The sequence below is a fragment of the Cebus imitator genome, unplaced genomic scaffold (genome assembly GCF_001604975.1).
Source record: "Cebus imitator isolate Cc_AM_T3 unplaced genomic scaffold, Cebus_imitator-1.0 Scaffold406, whole genome shotgun sequence".
Lineage (NCBI taxonomy): Eukaryota > Metazoa > Chordata > Mammalia > Primates > Cebidae > Cebus > Cebus imitator.
Window position 1 is genome coordinate 1,037,044 of NW_016107721.1, and position 21,943 is coordinate 1,058,986.

The 21,943-nt window shown below is 52.6% G+C and overlaps 1 protein-coding gene across 4 annotated transcripts in view; it reads right to left on the reverse strand.

The window, feature by feature from the left end:
• Positions 1 to 21,943, reverse strand: part of GRK5 (G protein-coupled receptor kinase 5) — a 242,554-nt gene that overhangs the window by 27,062 nt on the left and 193,549 nt on the right. For 2 of the 4 annotated variants that reach the window (XM_017509092.2, XM_037731563.1), the window contains 2 exons: positions 3,394 to 3,494; positions 1,584 to 1,676 (listed from right to left, as the gene is read on the reverse strand). In XM_017509092.2, the coding sequence (XP_017364581.1) occupies positions 1,584 to 1,676; positions 3,394 to 3,494 (194 nt within the window). Of the gene's footprint in view, positions 1 to 1,583; positions 1,681 to 3,393; positions 3,495 to 6,483; positions 7,177 to 21,943 lie in introns of those variants that run through there. The other 2 variants (XM_037731564.1, XM_037731565.1) reach the window with 2 other exon arrangements.

Here is a 21,943-nt window from a genome sequence, read left to right on the forward strand (position 1 = left end):
TGATGGCGGTGATACTGATGATGGTGGTGATGGACACAACTGCATTCAGCAGTTTACTTCCTGTGGCCAAATGCCTGAGCTTTGTGGAATAACTGCCTTGTTCCAGCAGGTGCTGTGCTTATCTATTCCTCAGCGCAAGCCCATAATGCAGACACAATCATCCCCATTTTACAAATGAGGACGCTGAGGTGTGGAGACATGAGTGACCCTTTCTGAGGCCCTTCCTTGGGAAGAGGCAGAGGTGGGACTCGGACCCAGGCTGGGGGCTCTGGTGCCCTCAGTACATGTCTAGGCCGATCCTTTCCTATCAAGCTCTCCTGGAGCCATGATGTGCCTGCGCAGGGTGGACATTGGCCACTAAGGAGGCCATCCCTGGTCACGCTGTCATCCCCATCAGTCAGGTGGAGAGAAATCACCCATCTATGGCTGCAGAGCCAAGGGTTTTCTGCTGGGTTTCCAGAAGTAGGCAGGGAAGGGCTATGAATGGGGCTCAGAGGGGCTCCTGGCCTGCAGCTTCCTGAATGTTTACGGGGAATGCAGACAGCTGTGGAGTTGGCAGGCAGGAGTGGATGGCTCCTTTCTCACCAGATGCCCCCCAGATGGCTGTGCATGCTAGGCCTCTGGGGACAGGGACTTTGGGCCTTGGGAGAAGATGCTCCCACCCTCATCTACCAGCTCAGCCCGGCATGGATTTTACACAGGCATCGCCGTGCTCTGCAGATCCTGGGCCAGTGAAGATGGCAGAGCACTAGGCTGGGGGTTCAGGGCCGGGGTCCCACTGGCAGCACTGCTGGCTTGCTGGGTGACAAGCTAAGTCAGGTCCTATGTTCTGCTTCCTCATCAGTCACAGGGGCCACATGTGCCCAAGTCACAGCCACATATGGGAGAGCACTTTGAAGGGAATAAGGCAGCAAGCAAATAGGAAAGAGGCTTCGTCTCCCCCATTATTAGAGACACAAGAAAATAAGCAACAAGGAAGCTGCATGCTCACTCACTGGGTAGGAAAACACGAGAACAGCGTTGATGAAGCTGAGGAGCACGCACTTGGGCACCGTGGGACTGGAGGTCAGGGGCAGCTGTTTCGGACAGCAGCTTAACAGCACTTACAGTTTAAAATCAGGTGCCTTCTGACCCAGATATTCCTCTGCTAAGACTTTCTCTGGATGTACTTGCAGAAGTACTTAAAGATGTATGTACAAAGCTATTCATTAGTTAGGAAGGGCTGCACCCAGAAAAATGGAGAACAATTTCAATATCCATCCATAGGGCACTGGATCAAATCAAGGATGTGCAACTACTCCAAGGAATATGGTAGCTCTTTATTTGCTGGCAGAGAAAGAATTCCCATAGACAGCAAAGCAAAAAAAGTAAGAAAAAGATGCTGTTTATGTGTGCATGAATGTGTGTGTCTGCTTGAATGAGCATATAGCATTTCTGGAATACACAACTAAATTAACAGAGGAGCCTGGTTAATTTTGCTTTAACCATGAGCCCATGGGAGGTAATTAAATTTTATATGAATTCTCAGGTGAAAAATGTGTACCCACTGCTTCCCTGATCTGTATGGGGTGTGGCGGACTCACCTTTCCAACCACTTCCACTGGAGAAAGCGGTCAAAATACATGCTGTCCAGATACTCGTGGAATGGTTCTCCCCTCAGGTAGTCGTGGACAGATCTAGCTCAGATGGAAAAGAGGATGAACATTTCACAATCACGATCTTCCAGCACGGGGGCAAGGCTGTATCCAGCTTTGGAAATACAAGCAAACAGGGCCTCTCAACCCATGCAGATGCAGCACGTCTGGCCAGAGGCCCTGCCATTCTTCTGAGGGTTGTGTGAGATTGGTTGGTCCTGCCAACAGTTGTTGGGTACCTGCCATGTGTTGGGTACTGTTCTAGGCTCTGGGATACAGCTGGGAGCATGGGGTTGGCATTGTATGTGGGACTCAAACAGTGAATAGCAAACATGAAATAAACGATCCCAGAGCTATGTCATTATGAATGAGTTCAGCGCCACGAGGGTCAAGGGGTTTCTCTGAAGAAGTGACCTTGAGCTGAGAACAGATGAAGACTTCATGAGGTGCAGGGAGGGGCTGGGAGTCAGAGGTGGGGGCACAGTCCCTCAGAACCGCAGCTCTGGATCTGGTCTTGGACCAGCAAAGCCACCACTGGGAGTTTTTCATGCATGCGGCGGAACTGACTGGTCCCCTGCTGTGGGCCCTGGGATGTTGTGGTTCTATGGATCTTAGGCCATCAGGGCAGTGTCTAGCAGGGTTCCGAAACTGACTCAGGCAGAGATGAGCTTCTTCCCTTTAGAAGGTGGCTGTGCCAAGTAATCTAGCCCAGCCACTTTGGACCTGGGGAAGGGAGGGGACTACGGCAGGTGCAGCACATCAGAAGCTGTGTCCTGCCAAACCTGAAAGCCACTGCTGGGGGCCAAGACAACCATTCCCTCAGAGTCAGGATCACCGACCAAGACCCCACCCACTGTCAGACCTGACTCCTGGGCAGCTCCAAGAGAGCAGCAACCTCGCTTGCTCTGCCCACCAGGGCCTCTCCCCACCACCTAACCCAGGGCTGGGTCCCAGGACGGCCCTCTCAGCTCCCCTCCAAGTGTATGCAAGGTTGCAGTTTTTCTTGTACAAACTCCATGAAAGCCAGGATTGAGTTCTTGTTCACCTTTGTATTCCCCAGGACCCAGCACAGAGCCAGGTACACAGCAGGTACTCAGTTGGTGTCTGTGGTGCTGAATAAGGGCACGCAAAAAGTCCCCAGGCTCATCCAGCTATGTGGGGTAACGTGGTTTGGGAGAGCTTTTGTGTGTGTGCATGTGTGTATGTGTGCGCACGCAAGTGCACACTTGCATGTGTCAGCAAGTGTGTGCATGTGTGTGTGTGTGTGCTCATGCCTTCAGGGTGTGCATGTGCAGGATGGGGTGGGGGTTTCGTTGGTGCTTTGCTGGCAGCATGCCCATCGATTTGTCTCACCCCCTATGGGGCGGACATGCCACCTGCAGACAAGGTAACAGGGTTTGGCTGAGATGCCCTCCTGCATCGGTAGCACTGGTTCTGGTTGGTGGTGGGGGTGGGGGGTGGGGACCCTGAGAAAGATTTCCCAACCACCCAGACAGGGTCAAATGTTTGCACATTCCTCTGTCTCAACAGCCTGGAGAGCCACTTGCTTTCAACACCCTTTGCAGCAGATGTTTTCTTTGGACTTGGCACCTCGTATCTTTTCCTCTTCGTGGGAAGTATACAAACAGTTGGTATAACTTGGCTGATGCCGTCAGACACTGAAGACCTGCCTCAGTGCCCTGTATGGTCAGGTGGAGAGCTGGGGCAGCCCCTCTCTGGGCAGCCCAGGGAGGACAGGCCAGGTGGCTGGGGCACTTACTGTGCACAGGCAGAAAAGAGTTCTTTGCATGGCTTCTGCAGGAGCTTCTCCTCCGTCTGGGAGACCAGGTCTCGGCCAACTTGGGCTATGAAAACAGAGGACTGGAAGGAGGAAGGGGAGGGAGGTGGTCAGTGAGGGGCCAGCAGCAGTGTGGCTGGGTGTGCCCACAGGTGTTGGGCGAAGAACCAGCCAGGCTCCAGAAGCTGATGCACCTGGCAGCCCATCTCTGCCCCAGCGAGTGACCAGCTGCCTCCTCCAGCCTGTACCTGGCTCTGGGCTACCTGGACACTGGTGGTTTGGGGAGGTGGCTGAGCTGGAAGGCAGCGAATGAGCCCAGGTTCAGGGTGAAACTCCTGGCTGTGCCACTTACCGGCTGTGTGACCTCATGGAGGTCATTTGGCTTCTCTGAGCCTCATTCCTCATCTGCATAACACTGATAATGATAGTCCCCATGGCCTGGGCATGTAGTCAGAGCTGACAAGGTGTGCAAATGCTCCCAACTGTAAGGGGCTGTGCAGTGTGACCCAGCCCATCAGTGAGCCCCTAGCAGGCTTGGTGGTGTCCCTTGACCATGCTGGGCCTCTTTCCTCCAAAGGTGAGAGAAGAGGAACACCTGCCCAGCCTTGAGGTTCATGTGTGAAAGGGTTTGGATCGGGCCATGGTGGACAGGAAGGCTCAGGAAGGGGGCGAGGAGGGGAGGGGTAAAGATGGGAGGGGAACCATAGCCCTGGAGCTGCAGGCCTGGGTTTGAATCCCAGATCTGTGACTCACAGCTGTGGCCTTGGTCTTAACTGCTCAGCCTCTCTCTTGTCAGGAAGACGATAGGGAATAGAAGTTTTTCTCGGAACAAATCAATAAAAACTTCAGGTAAGGCATTTGGCCCAGATCCAGCAGTAGTAGCAAGCATGAAATAAATGTCACCGCTGTCATTTCTTTCTCTCTCTAGGTTAAGCTGCTGGCCTGGCTATTTCAAGTTTGAAAGGACATTTCCAAGAGTTTCTGCGTCTGGCCCAGGAGTGGTGGCCGCATCTGGAAGGCAGCTCCACCCTGGGCAGGCCTCACCCACCCCGTCCCCTCCTCCCACCATTCACTCTCTGCCAGCTGTTCCCTGGGGCTGACTCACCAGCTGGGCTTTGAGATGGGTTTTTAATAAATTACAGGGATAATTGAGAAAATTGCTGGGAGTGGGCTCAGAAAGATGGGGTGTGGACACAGCTCTCTCCCAAAGGGATGCTGAAATCTGAAAGCCTTGCTTTATCTTCCCAGCTATTGAAATGTACCCATGGGGCTGATTTGCTAAGTTCACTGGATGGTTTCTTAGGGGAGGGGGGTCAATCCCCAGGGGTGGAGGGGACGCCCGAGGCAGCAGCTGGCCTGTCCTTGGTGAATGAAATCAGTGGCTTGTTTTCTGTTCCCCACGGGTTCTGAATGTCCAAATCCCTTCCTTCCTTATTTCTTTTCTAGGCCCAGCCCTCCCTGCAGGCTCCCCGCTGACCTCAGGGTCTCCCCGAACCAGGCCTGAGAGGCTTCAGCTTCTTGGGGGGCAGCCTGCGGCATGGTGCAAGCTGCTGTGACAGTGAACACCACTCACCCAAGTGCAGGCCAAGCCATTCCCACCAAACAGCAGGCTCAGGGCACATCATCTACCAGCTCCCATCAGCAGCCTGGGTAGTGGCTGCTCTCCCCCAACTGCCTTCCCACTCTGTCCCAGGAGACACAGAAGAGTAACCCACAGAGCACTGGTCACAACTTTTGCAGAAAAGATACCTGATGTCATGGGAGGAGCCCCAGGCCAAGAGCCAGGAGCCTGAGCCCTGGCCTGGCCTCTGACCTTGGCCATTCTGTGCCTCTGTCTCACCCTCTGAAACAGGATGAAGCTGCTCCAGAGATGCCTGAAGGGTCCTGTGAGATTTGGGAACCGATCACTGGGGGCTTGTGCTTCTAAGTCTTGGGAACTTTCTTGGGACTTCTGGCAGCTGAGTCTCTTGGGAATCAATACCTCCAGGCTACTTCAGAGCAACTGAATATCAGAACAAATCCCGAGGCCCTGGGCAAATCTGCTTCAGGAAGGGGAGAGCTGATGGTTCGGCACCCTTAGTCTGGGAGGGCCCAAGGCCTGGCACACAGCTGGTGCTCTCTGTCTGTTAATGAGCAAGACGATATAATCCTGGTGTTCCAGGATATGACCTTGAGCCTGGTACGAGTCAGCAAGGACCAGATAGAGATGCCAGCAGGGTGGGCCACGGGGAGAAACAGAACAGTCGGAAGGGGGACCTGAGTTGCCCATCGTGTGCACTCTGTAGGGTTCTGCCTTTGTTTCTGCCTAGGGAGAACCTATCTTACCTGCCACAGCCACAGCCTGGTGCTGGCAGGGGTAGAATTAAAAGATGAAGATGTAGCCAGGTGGGACTCAGTGGCTCATGCCTGTAATCCCAGCACTTTGGGAGGCCAAGGCAGGAGGACTGCTTGAGGCCAAGAGTTTGAGGCCAGCCGGCAACATGGCGAGACCCTATCTCTACCAAAAAAAAAAAAAAAAAAAAAAAGCCTGGCGCGGTGGCTCAAGCCTGTAATCCCAGCACTTTGGGAGGCCGAGGCGGGTGGATCACGAAGTCAAAAGATCGAGACCATCCTGGTCAACACGGTGAAACCCCGTCTCTACTAAAAATGCAAAAAATTAGCTGGGCCTGGTGGCACGTGCCTGTAATCCCAGCTACTCAGGAGGCTGAGGCAGGAGAATTGCCTGAACCCAGGAGGCAGAGGTTGCGGTGAGCCGAGATCGCGCCATTGCACTCCAGCCTGGGTAACAAGAGCAAAACTCCATCCCAAAAAAAAAAAAAAAGCCAAGCATGGTGGCATGCCTGTAGTCTCAGCTACTTGAGTGGCTGAGGTGGGAGGATTCCTTGAGCCCAAGAGATCGAGGCTGCAGTGAGTCGTGATCATACCACTGCACTCCAGCCTGGGCAACAGGGTGAGACCCCTTCTCGAAAAAAAAAAAAAAAAAAAAAAATTGGAGTCAGTGTGGTTTTGACCTCAAAATACTTTTTCTCCACAAAGACAGAAATGATATACTATAAGGTAATAACATCCTACCAGAAAGTTCTTATGCCTCTCAGCTGTACTGCGTGTAGTGATATATGAAATGGGTTAGGTGAAATTCAGCGGCTTTCAAACCTTCTTTTTCTTTTTTTAAGCAGCAAACTTTCTCCTCCAAATGAAATTTATCCACAGACCCAATATTTAAAACATATAAAAATAATTTAATTGGTAACAATGGTTTACATATATTGAAGGCTAACTCTGGTCAGGGACTGTGCTAAAAACCTTGCTTCATGAATTCATTGAATCATACCCTGAGGTAGCTATTACTATAGTACCCATTTTGCAGATGAGGAAACAGAGGTTCAGAAAGGTCAAGCAGTTTTATCAGGGTCATCCAGCCAATAAGTGCCTGAAAGGGGATTTGAACCTAGTTTGGGTACCTACTGAGTGAGATCTGGCCGGAGTGGGCTCTCTGGGCCACCTGTGCCCCCTCTCACATTATCCCCTCAGGACCCGTGATGTCTGACTCTAGCCCCTGGTGTTCTACAGAGCCCAGCGTGAGGACCGGGGTGCTGTTTGGTCCCACAGCAGAGGCAAGTGATGCAGCTTCCGACAATGAGCCCAGCGGTTCAGAGAAGGGAGAGGTCATTGCAGGCTGGGGCTATCTGGGAAAGGCTTTAGGGAAGACAGAGTAAGGGGCAAAGCAGAATTTGACCCTCCTGCTTGTAGGCAGGGACAGCCAACTGGACTCCCTTCTCAGTAGATAGGAGAAGGGAATTGTCCAGGGTCTAGAGGTGACCCAACTGTGTATATGAAGTCACACCACTCTCATACCTTGGATTGGTTGGTGGGGGAGCTCTGCCCAAGGGCAAAAAGCCCTAACAAGGGAGTTAATGCGTGGGTAGTAACATTTGGCTTTATACCCACTAGCTCCACTGGAAGAGATTAAGCGATTCCAACCCAACCCCCTTTCAAGTGCCTCCAGGGAATGACACCTTTGGCAGTTAAGATGAGAAAAAGAAGCTGCTGCCCAGTGTGTCTTAAACTTAAGCCCAAACCTGCCAGGAGGGTAAGAAGTGAGCAATTGCAGTCAGACCTTTACTATTGGCATCAATGGAGCCAGAGGATGTCTGGTCCTTCCCCTCCAGTTCAGAGAAATCACTTACAAAGAGAGACCCTTTAAGAAGGCCCTCTGCTGGCTGCATGTCAGATCAGATATACCGGGTAAGAAACAAGGCCCCCAGAAGCTCAGAGGGCTCTGGGGTTGTGAGTAATCTCAGCTCAGCACCTGGGATCCAACCTCTGGGTCTTTGAAGGCAGGAGAACTCCATGCAGTTTCAGATATCTGTCTGGTGGGCCCGTAAGGTGAGCCGGGGAAGGCAGCGGGGCACCCTACATGCCAGGTGGGTTCTGGAGAGAAATGTCACTGTCACTCTACTGAGGACTCAGGAATGTCAGGAGAACTATGGCTTGGCAGCACTCTGGCTCTTCTAGCAGGGATTGTACCGCTGGGATGGAGCTGATGGTCAGGGGTACCATGCTCCCCCCGTCAAAGATGTCCCCTGAATTCAAACAATACAGAAATCCAAGAGTGAGGGCCTCAAGGTCTGTAGATACCTACAGAGGTGAAGGCAGCCAGGTTGGAAGGGGTCTTGGTGGTGCTCACTGGTAAAACTCCCCCAGGGGTCTGGGACCCCCTCAGGTCACCAGGTGGTCTCCTTAAACAGCTCTAGCTGCAGACCTTGACTTTAACACAACAGTGAATTCGGGCACCAAGGTTCCTTTGAAAGGTATCAAGTCAACTGGAAGAAGGAGCAGGGGAGAGTTTCTCTTTGAAGGTCCCACCATGAATGCCTGCCCTTTGTGGCCTTGCACAGCTGAAGCTACTCAGCTGGGCAGCCTCCACATGGGGAGTCGGCCTGGCCCTGCCAGAGTCCACTGTGATGACTCTGGAACCTTGAGGAGGGCTCTGTGACCATCTCACTGGGACAGCTGAAGACACCAAGATTTGCCCCGGGGACACAGCTGTGTAGCCTGGGGTGCTGGCCAGAGACCTCTCTCCCCTCTGGCTAGATGGGAAAGGACTTGGCTGCCTCGAGGATCTGTGGGCTGTAAGGACCCCACTGGCAATCATTCCCCAGCACTGAGCTCCCCACCCATTTCTTTGGTGAAGGACTCTCCCCTTTTGTTCCCCACTGAAGCTGGGGGTGGACAGAGGTGACCTTGAATAGGGGCACTTTGCCTGCTACGTGAGTCGGTGCCTCTGTATAAAAGCCCCCTTCACCTGGAGGTAAAAGAACCTGCTCCGCCTGCCTCTTGGGATGGGAACTTGACCTTGACTGCTCCTTCTGTACTGGAGGAACCTGGAGCCGCACCGGGCGGGGGGAGCCAAGGCTGCCTGCTGTTCCAGTGGGCAGACCAGACAGAGCTCATGCAGGCCCGTAACTGTCCTTGGGACCCCCAGCTACTCACTCCTTCTTACTACCTCTTCCCTATGGCCCAGACTTACTCTCTGCTCTCTGCCACTGGTTCTGGGGATCCAGGCAGTTCCTGATGTCTGTGATAACCAGAATGTACCTTTTCAGGCAGCAAGAGACGATGCTTGCCTGGGATGCTTTTCTGGGGACCACAGTGTACTGAGAAAAGCCCTTCCCACCACTTTGAGCATAAGTCGGGCCGACCCCCTGAAATGGATGAAGTAGGCCTAGGGTGGCTTCGCACCTTTACTCCCCTCTAAGCCCCTCCCCTCACTGTTGTCCTCATCTCATGCATCCTCCACTGCTGTGATGTAAACTCCAACATGCCATGTAGGTCACCCCTCTCATCTTCTGTTCCACTCGAACAGACGCCTCTGGGATATCCAGGCACGGTGTGGATGATGTATTGCTTACCAGTAATGACTCAATGCACTGGAGGCCTTGGACTTTTCAAAGACGAGACTGTTGGGGTTGCCATGTGGTTGGAGAGAAGAGCTAGGGGCTTCTCCTGAAGCTGTGTTTGTAGAGCAATGGGTTTAGAGTGGATGGGGTGACTTGCTGGCTAAGCCCTTGCCTCCAGCATCCCTTGGTATAGCAAATGCCCAGCGCCTCACCCCTCCCATGTCAGCTGCAGCAGAGAGAAATGTCTGGTTAAGCGCCATCTGTGTTTAATCTGAAGCAGGAATGATCTGGGGTATTTCAGGCATTGAGACAGGCTGGGAAGCAGGGTGCTGGTGCGGAAGACGGGGACCTGGCCTGGCCATGAAGCCACCCCAGTGGGCACCGCACTCAGCACTGGATCTGGGAAGCATGTGTGGATCATCCACCACACCCAAGGCTGATGCTCAAACATCCACCCTCAGTGGCTTTACAGAGGGAGGGACCCAAGCCCAAGGGCAGGTGACAGCCCAACCTCAGCTCTGCCTCTGCCGGTTCAGAGCAGGCAGTCCACAAGGTGGTGCCATTGCTTCCCTATGCTCCTTCACCCCACCGGCCGACCAGACTTCTGGTTCTCAAAGACTTGGGAGGCCAGATGGGCACACTTGGAATAATTACCAACTGATTATAATCTCAGACCAGAGGAGTTCGGCCTTTGCAATAACAATTGCGGTGGGGTGGGGGGAAGAGATCAATTTGGCCAGTTGCAGTGGCTTACGCCTGTAATCCCAACACTTTGGGAGGCCGAAGTGGGTGGATCACCTGAGCTCAGGAGTTTAAAACCAGTCTGGCCAACATGGTGAAACTCCGTCTCTACTAAAAATACAAAAATTAGCCAGGTGTGGTGGCTCACGCCTGTAGCCCCAGCTACTTGGGAGGCTGAGGCACAAGAATCGCTTGAACCCAGGAGGCGGAGGTTGCAGTGAGCCAAGATCACTGAGCCACTGCACTCCAGCCTGGGCAACAGAGTGAGACTTGGTTTCAAAAAAAAAAAAAAGAGAGACATCAATTTGAGAGGGAGCACTGAAGAGGTAAGATGGGTCTGGACCTTGAAGGAGAGAGAGGCTGGAGTGCAGGGACAGGCCTGGAGGCTGGAGTCAGCGCCGAACAGAAGAGAAGACACTGCTCGGAGTCAGTGCAGACCATGGGAAAGAAGGCCGACAGGCATGCTGCCATTGCGTGAGGCTGACTCTCTCCTGGGGCAGCCACCAGTGGCTGAGTCATCAGCCCTGAGGATGACGTTACTGTGGCGGCTGCACTTGCTCCCCCAGCACTGCTCTCCTGCCTCTGCACCGTGAATGACTGACATGAGGAAGGGACATCATTTCCTACATCACTGAGCAGCTCCAGATGTTTGAGACTCTGATTCCCAAAGCATCTCCATGCATTAATATCCCTTGTTTCAAGTGTCAGAGTGGAGATGGAATCAGTCATACTTGGCTGGTGTCCTTGGAGGCACCCAGGGAAGGAGGGTAACTGAAAGGCCATGAAATCAACTCAGAGCCACACCCGGAAGCCTCCCCAGGAGCCACCAATAATCCTCTGCCCCATGTCACGCTGGGAACTGTCTGGAAACACATGCCCGATACTTGTTGAGAGATTTAGGAGTGAGATGTGGCAGGAGGAACTGGAGATCAGAGGGTTCTCCAGGAAAGACCCCTCTGGTTTAGCCCTTCAACCCACTCATGGCACAGGTGGGGAAACTGAGAGAAGGGGCCCCCTCCAAGTCACTTGTTGGCCCATGGCAGAGCCAGGATTGGCACCTCTGACTGGGAGGCATGGATCTAAGTGGTACAAGCCCTTAACCAGGTGTCCTGAGCCAGCCCTCCGAGGACATGCCTTTGCCCTCCTCAGCCCCAGTCAAAACCAGCTTGTCCCCATTTCACAGTTGGGAACACTCACATCCAGCAATCTCAGTCCTGGCATCTCTGCCACCCACTGCCTCCTCTCCATCCCCAGCTGGCTTCCCTGGTTTGCAGAATTCTCTTCTCTTGCTTGGACTATTCAGGAGGCCCTCATGGGTCTCCGCCAGACACCCTGCCTGACCTGCTTCCCCTTTCTGTCCCCTGCTTTCCAGTGCTGTGGCACCACACTGGCTGTTTCCTGGGTGAGCTCCAGCTTTCTGGCCACTGGACCTTTGCTTGGTCCCTTCATTCCTTCCCACCCCTTCACGGCATGTCCAAACTGCACCGTCTTCAGGACCTGCTTCTGATGTGAGATGATTCTCCCAGCAGGCAGGACCTTCCCTCTAGCCCCAGCTACCGGAGACAGCTGCTGCCATCATTACCATCATCTGTGCCATCACTGCCATTTCTTTTCTTTTTTTGAGACAGGGTCTCACTCTGTCACCCAGGCTGGAGTGCAGTGGCACAATCTTGGCTCACTGCAACCTCTGCCTCCCAGGTTCAAGTGATTCTTGTGCCTTAGCCTTCTGAGTAGCTGGGATTACAGGCATGCGCCATCACACCTGGCTAATTTTTGTATTTTTGGTAGAGATGGGGTTTTATCATGTTGGCCAGGCTGGTCTAGAATGCCTGGTCTCAAGTGATTCACCTGCCTCAGCTGCTGGGATTACAGGAGGGTGTCACCACGCCCAGCCATCACTACCTTTTCTTGAGCACCCACTTACGATATGCCAGGTCCTAGGAGCTTTATGTGGGGTACCTTGTTTAATCTTCTTGAGGTAGGTTTTATTATTCTTACTATCCCCATTTTACACATAGTTGGCCTGGGAGCAAAGACAGGATTCAAACCTGGGAATCTGGCCAGAGGACCTTCTCCCTGAGCACCACCATGTACTCCAAGGGTACCACATTGCTTCCTAGACAGTGTGTAGGAGGATGTGGCCTTGAGGACAAGCCCTCCCTGGAGGCCCACGGGGGCTGAATAAGGAGGTGCAGTGGACTCTGCGTGTTTTGACCAATGGTGTTTGTATAGTGCCGTCATGCATATCCCCTACCCCACGGTAACGTCCAACATATGCTTCACTTCAACAGAGGAAAACATCCCACCGAGGAGCTCCACGCTCATTAGCCATGGTTCGGTCAGTGGACAAAAGGTCGGCCCGGGAGACTGTCCGCTGTATCTCCAGACGCAAGCACTTAGGGCTTAATGATGTGTATATTTTCATATGTGGGCAGCTGACATTCCCCATGTAAACTATTTGCAATTTCCCAGCGTGGACAGACTCAGCTTTCAGGAAAGCTGAGCAGGGTAGAGGGAAGACTCTTTGGAAGAAAGGGGCTCCCAGGGGTCCCCTTCCTTCTGTACAAGGGGCTGCCCTGTCCTGCCAGCACAGGGTGGAGGTCATGTTTCTTGGGGGGGGCACCCTCATTTCTCCTCCAGGGCGGGAATGGAGGAGAGGCACTCCCACAACCATACCCTGGCCGCCCCTTGACCCTCCTCGAGGGGATCTGCGTCAGCTACAGGAAGCCTGGTGTGGGTGGGGACAGGGGTGGGAGTCGGGTCTTCAGCAGGAGCCAGGGCTGGAGGCCACCGTGGGCGCCTGAGGGACAGCCCGGCCTGACAGCCACGGGCCCTGAGAGAGGCAGGCATTGTGCTGGGCCTCGATGTGGGTTTTCCCATACAGTTTTACTTCCGTGGCTCCCTGGAACAATGCTGTGAGGAGGGTCACATACTCCTCATCACTGAGCCCTAGAGAGCTCTGTGATGAGGAGTATGGCCTCATTCCTGCTCATCAGGGTGGAATGCGGCACCAGGTGTGCGGTGCCGGTTCTGTAAATGCTGCAGACGGAACGCTTGGTAAGTAGCGGACCTGAGACTCAAAGCCAGGCCTGCCCAGTTCCAAACCCTGCAATCTCTCCGCTCCACTTTGCTGAATGAACCGTTGACGTTCCTGGCATGCAGTAGGTTCTCAATATGCTTGCTGGATAAGTGTGTGTGTACACGCGAGTGTGTGTGTGTGACCCTTCACAGCAGGGAAGAGGGAGATAGGAAGTAGCAGGGCTGTCCACCAGAAGGTCCTTTATGGGGTCATCTGGTCTACCTCCTGCCTTTGTAACATGCTGGGCCAATACAGTTCTAAGGAATTTTCTTAATTAAAACCAGATGGAGGAGCTGAGCCCATCTCAGGCAGAAACCATAGGATGGGGCTGCAGGCTGGGGGAGAAGCTGGAGCCGCTCCTGGAGAAGTGTCCTCGTCTGGGGGCTCCCAGCGTAGGTATCGCCGTGTCTGTCTCATGGTTTCATTGGACCACAGGAGAGAATGCCTTCCTCCTCATCTCTCCAGTAAATTCCCCGTGTTTGAGCAACTGGGAGGTAAGTATCTGCCACTTGCAGCCAAGAATCCAGACGAATTCACCATCTATAAAATCAGGGGCTTGGGCCAGGCAAGCAGGAGGCCTCCAAATGCTCTTCATGTGGCCAAGAGCTCCCCTTGTCTTGCCGGGCTCGGAATCTGTGAGCTCACTCAGCCCTAATCACCCGGCTGCAGCCACAGGGTCTGGGGCGGGGAGAGCAGGGGGTGGTGGGGCAAACAGCGGCTGTTCCAACCCTAAACCCTGGCTTGCAATTAAACATGCTCATACAGTCACAACCAGAGAAAAAGGCTTGCTGAGTGGCGGCAGGCGCAGAGAGCATTTCCTCACTTGAGGGTTGATTTAAAGTCTGGCTGACAGGAAGAAAAAGCACCATTCTTCCACCTTTTTAATCAAAACCTTCAGGGCCATGTGGAAAAGCCAGCGCCGCACGCCCTCACGTCCGTCTGGAGTAGTTCCTCTCTCTGTCCATGGCCAGGCAGGAGACATGATCCACAAGCCCCAGACAAGAACAGACCAAAGGAAGAAAGGCAGGGTTTTGTTTTCGGGGTCACTGGGAGGAAAATAAATCAGCCCAGCCACATGCTCACAAGCAAAGTGCTACGCCTGTCATTCCCTTCACCCTGGGTCTGATGCCAACATCCTGCAGCTCTCGGCCCAAGCACCCCCAGGTCTTCACCAGGATGTCCTTGTGGTCAGTCCAGGTGATGGACTGTATGGTCTGGGCACTGTGCCAGACACAGCCCCACTGGGCAGAAACATGCTGGACAGGCTAGAGGTCCTTGCGATCAAAGCTGGAAAAGTGATGTTACTCCCTTCAGCTAACTCACTGTGCCTCTTCTGAGTCAAAGGAAGGTGATGCTCACTGTTTTCCATGAAGATGGGCACAGTCTCCAGTCAGAAGCAGATCTAAGGTTGGATGAGGTGACTCACGCCTGTAATCCCAGCACTTTGGGAGGCCGAGGCAGGTGGATCACCTGAGGTCAGGAGTTCGAGACCAGCCTGGCCAACATGATGAAATCCTGTCTCTACTGAAAATACAAAAATTAGCCAGGCATGGTGGTGTATGACTGTAGTCTCAGCTATGCTGGAGGCATAGTGAGAGGATGACCCCCGGGAGATGTAGGTTGCCGTGAGCTGCGATCACATCACTGCACTCCAGCCTGGGTGACAGAGCAAGACTCCAACTCAAAAAAGAAAAGAAAAGAAAAAGTAGATCTGCAATGAAGCTGAGGAGGCCAAAGCTCTAGGGCTTTTTTTTAGTTGAGACGAACTCTCACTCTGTCACCCAGGCTGGAGTGCAGTGGTGTGTTACCGGCTCACTGCAACCTCCGCCTCCTGGGGGAAGCAATCATCTTGCCTCAGACTCTGGAGGGGCTGGGATTACAGGTATGCACGACCACGCTGGGCTAATTTTTGTCTTTTTAGTAGAGATGGGGTTTCACCATGTTGGCCAGGCTGGTCTCCAACTCTTGACCTCAAGTGATCTGACCACCTCAGACTCCCAAAGTGCTGGGATTATAGGTGTGAGCCACAATGCTGGGCCAAGGGCTTTGTACTTGTAGTCCTGGGAGCTACAGAACGCTCTGTCTGAGGAGATGGAGCATTTCTACAGAAGCACTTCCAGGCAATTGAGGTCACGGATGAAAAGGACCTGAATCTCCAAGTCCTCGGTAATTTGTTGTGATTTCTTTTCCCGTTCTCAATATTCACTTTTGTACCTACCTCCTATTCTTTTTCTTAAAAAGGATGCTCAGCAAGTTATTTAAACCTCAGTTCCCCCTCAAAGAAACCCTGGATCTTCCCTTGTCTCCAACTCTCAAAGGGGCCACTCCAGGGCCCTTCCAGAGGCCATGATCCCTTTAGGAAGATGGCATCCTATCTTTTTATCTTTCCGTGATGAACAGCCCAAAGACCTAGAGTCTAGGGGCTACCTGGAGTGTCATGTGGTTGGTAGAGGTGAAAGTGGGGAGTGACACCATGACCCCGTGTTTAGAAGTATGGGCATCCATGAAAGGCCTGTGGCTCCATCATGGGGCAGACACACGCCACCACTCTTGCAACCTCCTTAATTCTTTGGCTGAGGCTCTCTTGTACCTCTTTGGTGGTGACCCTGAGGGGAGCTGGTTCTTCCACCAGGCCAGGAAGAGACTTCAAGGCATGGGAGCTGTCTTTGAGAGCAGAGGTGGAGGTGAGGCCACTGCTGTGACCAGCCAGAAAACTTCTTCAGTTGGGGTCCAAGAGATTCATTCCATCAGCCCTACAGGCTCCCCGGGTGCCCCCAAACTGTGCTCAGGCCATGAGCTCCACCCTAAGGACTCCAGAAACCAAGTCCATTGGCCAATGGCAGGAGTTGAAGGTCAGCAAGGACTGCAAGCTGTGTAGTGCACATCACAGCACCCAGGAGACAGCGCTCAGGCAGGTGGCCTCTTTAGACACAGGTGGCTCCATGGCTGTGGAGGGGTTTGCTCATGGCCCAAAGGGTAAAGGGGGTTTAGCCGGCCAATAGGGAGGACGCGTCTATCCTTCGACTCACACCGTTTGTCCACCAGGAATTCTTCCAAGACCAGGGCTCTGGATGAATTCGCTTTTTCCTAATGGCAGAACCAACGCTTTTCTAGACCCCTTTCAGACGGCAGGGTTACCTTCAGGATCGCAGGCAGACAGCAGCCTCAGGGCTATGAGCAACCCAGGTAGGGCCCCATGGCTGGGAAGTGCTGGGAGCAAGCCCTGCCTCGGGCTGCAAAGGCTGGGGGGTGGTTCCAGCCCCTTCACAGCGCCCTGCTGACCTGGTCAGCCTGAGACCCACAGTGTCATGTTCTCTGGGCCAACAAAGTAGAGAAACCTAGCCCTTCAGAAATAGCCGCAGCTCTTCAAGAAGAAAACAGGCTGGGTTTGAAAGACCCTGACCCACATTTCCTTTGCTATTCCGGTGGCTTCACAGAAGCAAGGATGAAGGATGCTTAGGGGTCGGGAAGCGAGGGAGGACATCTTTAAATGCTGGCAGAATTTAACTGCGGCCCCTGAGAGCTGGGCAAGTTTAATGAGAAGGAAAGGAAAATACACAGTGACCCTGACCCAGACCCCGACCCTTTACGTCAAAAGCAAAAGATGATAATGAACAAAATGCAATGTGCCCGGACGTGGAGTGAGAGGCCAGCTGAGCTCCGTCAATTTGATAATCCCTGGTCGTGACCTGCAAGCCCAAAGTGTGCAACAGGAGATGAGGCGCTGTTTACACAGGCCGCACACGCAGGGGCTCGCGGGACCCAGCGCAGCTGCAGGAGCAGGAGTGGGATTCTTCCTGGCCAGTGGTTTGCATGCAGCCAGCTCTGCTTGGGCCAATGCAGCCACATGCAGGTCACTGACACATAGAGCCCAGGCCCCAAAGCGCTGGGGATGTTCACCGGGGGAAATGGTGGGGAGTGTCCCTCATTCCTTGTGCATGAGAGGCGAGGGCAGGGCCCGCCAACTTTCCAGAGCACCCACCACCCTCCTCAATCTGAAATTGTGTTGGATTTTTCTCCAGTGAGGACTTCATTCCAGGGGCTGGGAAATGAAGGCGGGTGGAGGCAGGTGGGGCAGGAGTCTCCTAAGATCCAGGAAATTCAACAGAACCTGCCCCCTGCCCCAGCCACGTGATGCCATTTCTCTGCCCAAGGTTCATGGATGGGGAGGGCCTGCCAAGCTACAGGGACCAGGATCACTGCCCACCCAGGACAGAGTCGGGGTGCCCACAGGAAGCCCGTGGCTGAGTCTTCTGTCTCCCGCCACTCCAAAGAGAGGCATTCTGGGCAAGAAACACTATCCACACACAGAAGGACAGGGTCAGAGGCAGAGCCAGCTCCGCCAGCATCAAAGGGACCTCTAATTTTCTGCCCTGGAAGGTCACAAGAAAGGAAAAAGGACCTAGACGGGCCTGCTGAGGCCCACTGTGAGGAGCTCCAGCAGGGCACATCAGCCTCAAGGGCGTCAGGAGGCGCCGCAATGAAATCAGGCTGTGGGCAAAGACAAGTTGTTTTCCAGGAAAGGTTGGTGAGGGGTGGGGTGTGTCTATTTGAAGAACAATTACACAGTCATGAAATATGCCGCACGGGAGACAGTGACGTGAGAAGATGCTAAGGACACGGTGCAAAGTGGAAGCTGGGGCCCAGGTCGGGGGCCGGGAGTTGGGCTGGGCCTGGGAGGGCGCTGGCAAGCACAGCCTCTGGACGCCAGCCCGGCCCTGCCTCCGGGGCGAGCTCATTCCTCGGCCTTGCTGTCCGCCCCCTGCCATACCTGGGAAGCTGACTCAGGGGGAATTTTTGTCTTCGGTTAACTTTCAAGACGACGACACAGTAGAAGAGAAAGATCACAGGCTCCAGCATTGAACAGGCCAGCTTACATCCCACCCTTTCCTCGCTCTTTTTCTTTCATTGTGGTAAGACAGATATAACAAAGTGTGCCATTTCAGCCGTTTGACAGTGGACAGTTCAGCGGCATTCATATGGTCATCATGACAACCATCACTCTATCTTGTTCCAAATATGTTTATCATCCCAAACAGAAACTCTATATCTGTTCAATAGCAACTCCCCACCTGCCCCCTCCTACCAGCCCCTGGTAAACACTAACTTACTTTTCACCTCTATGAATTTGCCTATTCTAGACACCTTATAGAAACAGAGTCATATAATACGTGGCCTCTTATATCTGGCTTCTTTCACTTCACGTAATGTTTCAAGGCTCATTCACACTGGGGCGTGCATCAGTGTTCGCTCCTTTATGTGGCTGAACATTGCACTGTAGAGACAGACCACTGTCGCTTATGCATTCATCCGCTGATGGATACTTTGATTGTGGCCATTTTTTTGGCCATTGTGATAATGCTGCTATGAATATTTGCACACCAGTATCTGTTTGCATCCATGTTTTATGCCTTTTTTTTTTTGAGACAGGGTCTCACTCTGTCACCCAGGCTGGAGAGCAGTGGTGCAGTCATAGCTCATGCAGCCTTGAACTCCGGAGCTCAGGTGATTCTCCCACCTCAGCCTCCTGAGAAGCTAGGAAGACAGGCATGTACCACCATACCCAGCTAATTAAAACTTTTTTTTTTCTTTGTAGAGATGAGAGTCTCGCTGTGTTGCCCAGTCAGGTCTCAAACTCCTGGCCTCAAGTAATCCTTCTGCCTTGGCCTCCCAAAGTGTTGAGATTATAGGTATGAGCCACCATGCCCAGCCTCCCTGTTTTCAATTCCCCCAGTTCCACCATTATAAGCTAAAGAACTTTGACTGCCTGGGGTAAAACGAGGACAATGGTGTCTACTACATAGGATGGTCATGAAGATAGAACGCACTAAAGCTATAAAGCATGTAGCATACAGTAGGTGCTAAATTAATGTTCTTTTCTCCTACCTCCTCCACTAAAACCCAGTGAGTTAGTGACTTAGTGCTTAACTAGTAGAACTTCCAGCAACAGCCACCTTCTCTGCTTCACAGAGACATTACAAATGTCTCAGCATTTAGACACTTACTGGCTTAAACAAAAAGCACCTCAGAGGAATTGAAACCCAGCGGCCGGCCAAGCCCAGTGGGAGTAGAAAAACCAAGTTAGCAAGCATTCCTTCTGAGGCCGCCTCTCCTTGTTGCTAGCAAAGAGTTATAGAAAGCCCCACAAGGAGCATTCCAGTCTCCTTCCAAGCTGGGCCTCGGTTTCTTTAGGAAATGAGGAGTCTGGCTCAGCTCCAGGGTGTTTAAACTGGGGTCCAGAGAACCCTAAATGTTCTCCTCAAAGTCTGAGCCTAGGGAAGGAGAAGGGAGGAAAAAGGGAAGTCCAGCCCCTAGTCTGGTCAACCACAGATCTTTTTTATCTGTTTGCATGCTGCGAATCTGTAGATAAAACTGCGTGCGGGGCCCAGAACTGGGCAGCCCCTGAGATTTCCACGGGCACCCCTCCTAGGTGAGCCTCCGCTTCTCGTTATTTTACATGGCTGTTATAAGGACTTTGCAAAACATGGAATGTGAAGTTCTAGGCAACAGCCTCAGCTCAATAAATGCTAGCTGTCCCAGGACAGCTCATGAGCACACGTGTGGCTTGATTTGTGAATTCCTCTTTCTGCTGCTCCCAAAAGTGGAAGAGGAAGAAGCTCAACCCCTGTCCCTCACTACTGCTGCTTAAGAAGACTCCTGGAAGTCCCTTTCTCAAGTTTTCTTTTCAGTCTTCTTCTGCCCTCCAGCCTGTTTGCAGGGCTGTGGCAGGAAGCTGGAAATGCTGGTACCGGGCCCAGCAGGGGCGGTCACCCAGCTAGACCCTCTGCTCCAGTGAAGGTGAGCTCTGAGCTCACTGGATTAATTGACAAGAGGACGGGGACCCTGTTCTGAGGGCCTGGAGATGAGGGCTGAGCAATCTCAGTAGAGATGAAAGGCTGGGTCCAGGGCCAACGTCTGGGACCCTAAGCCCCACGGAGAATGAACAGGTACTTGGAAGGGGGCCATTTGCCCAAGCCACCCATATTTCACACCCTTGGTTGCCCTTGAGACCATGAATTGGCTGGATGGGCAGATTCTAGGCACCTCCCCAAGGCCATGGACCCTAGGAAGGGAGATCAGGAATGAGCCTGACTCCCAGTCCAGTGCTCTTTGCCCTAGGTCACTCTGTCTCTACCAAAAACAAGCCAGCATTTCCATTATCATAACGCATCATAGCTGGGAAACAGAGAGTTAGCCTAGCATCTTCTAATGATGATGAGAGGTCTCAGGAAGTACAGAGACACAATTAGATAATATTGAATCACTCAGTGAAAAAGTGATTCCCTCCCATTCTCCTGCAAGCCTCCCATCATGCAGTAGAAAGTGGCAGGCAGTGCCACTGTCTTATCATCACGTCTCTCACATCCACTAATCTCCTTTAAAATGACAAGGACAGAGGCTTCAGGCTCGGAGCCTCAGGCAGGCAATAGAATATTGAGCTTGGATTTAACATAAATTCTTCTAGTTATCTTTATATATGACAAATCAATAAGGGTTGTCCAGGCCTGTTCCTGGTACGGAGTTTCCTTTTAAAACTCAATCTATTTTAAGTTAAAAGATGAGTTGCTTTAAAGAAAGACATTGTAGAGATAACTGTTAAGGATAGTCTGCAAACATGGCAAAAACCACGAAAGTGCTAGAGAATGACTGATGGCCGCAAGCTCATATGAGCGCCATTTTAATCAGCCCCATACTCAGTTGGGGAAACTGAGGCTCCAAGGATGCAGAGCTGGAAAGTGGCAGGACTGGGGTTCCACAAGGTCCTGGGGACAAGGATGAAGCCAACTGGCTGTGCCAGAGGCTGAGGAGCTGTCGCCCAGCCTGCCTGGGTTGGCCCAGCCTCCTGATGCTGGTGCATGGGTCAGGGTAGGGATGCGGTGAGCAAGGGCCAGAGGAGGAATCTGGAGTCCTTATCTTTTCCTTTCATTCAAGCTCTTTACTTTGTAAAATGTGAATGTTTTCCAGAGAGCCCAACAAACACTACAAATAGATTTGTGTGGAAACACAGGCTGATGGGTAACTTCCCCCTTCACAAGAACCAGCTTCCCTGTCTTATCCTATCATTGTTTATTGAAACAAAGAGGCAGCCCTGCATCTGTGGAGGCCCAGAGAACAATATCCTGCCTGCAGACCTCTGGCAAGAAATGCACTCTAAGAGCTGCTGGCACACGGTCTTCCCAGTACCCAACAGGGGGATGCTAGACCACTTCCTCAGAAGCCTGCCCCAACCCACCTATCCATCCCATTGTCCAGGAAGAACCCACCCAGGCTCTTTCAGCAGGACCAGGCACTGGGTTTGAATTTCCCCTGGAATCCACTGATGGTCCCTAAAAGCCACATCAAAACTGGCACCTCCTGTCAGACCTTAGTAATTGGGGTGGGGCACTGCAACCATGGAGACCAGCAATTTGCTCATGGACCCAATTAAAATGAGCTGCAGCAAAATGTCCTACAAGTAACACTGCTGAAACAGGTCATGCAGGGGCTTCCCCATTCTGGACCAGCCTCTTCTCTTCCCAAATCTCAGTTACCTAATCTGTAAAATGGGTACACTAATATCCATCTCAGGGAGCTGCTAGGAAGTCCCAAGAGCAAGTCTGCAAGAGGCCAGTGCAGTCCTAGGAAGGGAAGGGCTCAAAGTCTGGAGAATGTTGTCATGTTAACCAGGATAAGGGGCTGAATGTCCATGAAGGACCAGGCCTGGCCCTGATCTTTTCAACAGGCAGTGGGGCTCTCGTTCTTCGAAGGAAGACTGGGTCATGTGGCTAAATGTGCATTAGGATTTCTTTTCTTTTCTTTTTTTTTTTTTTTT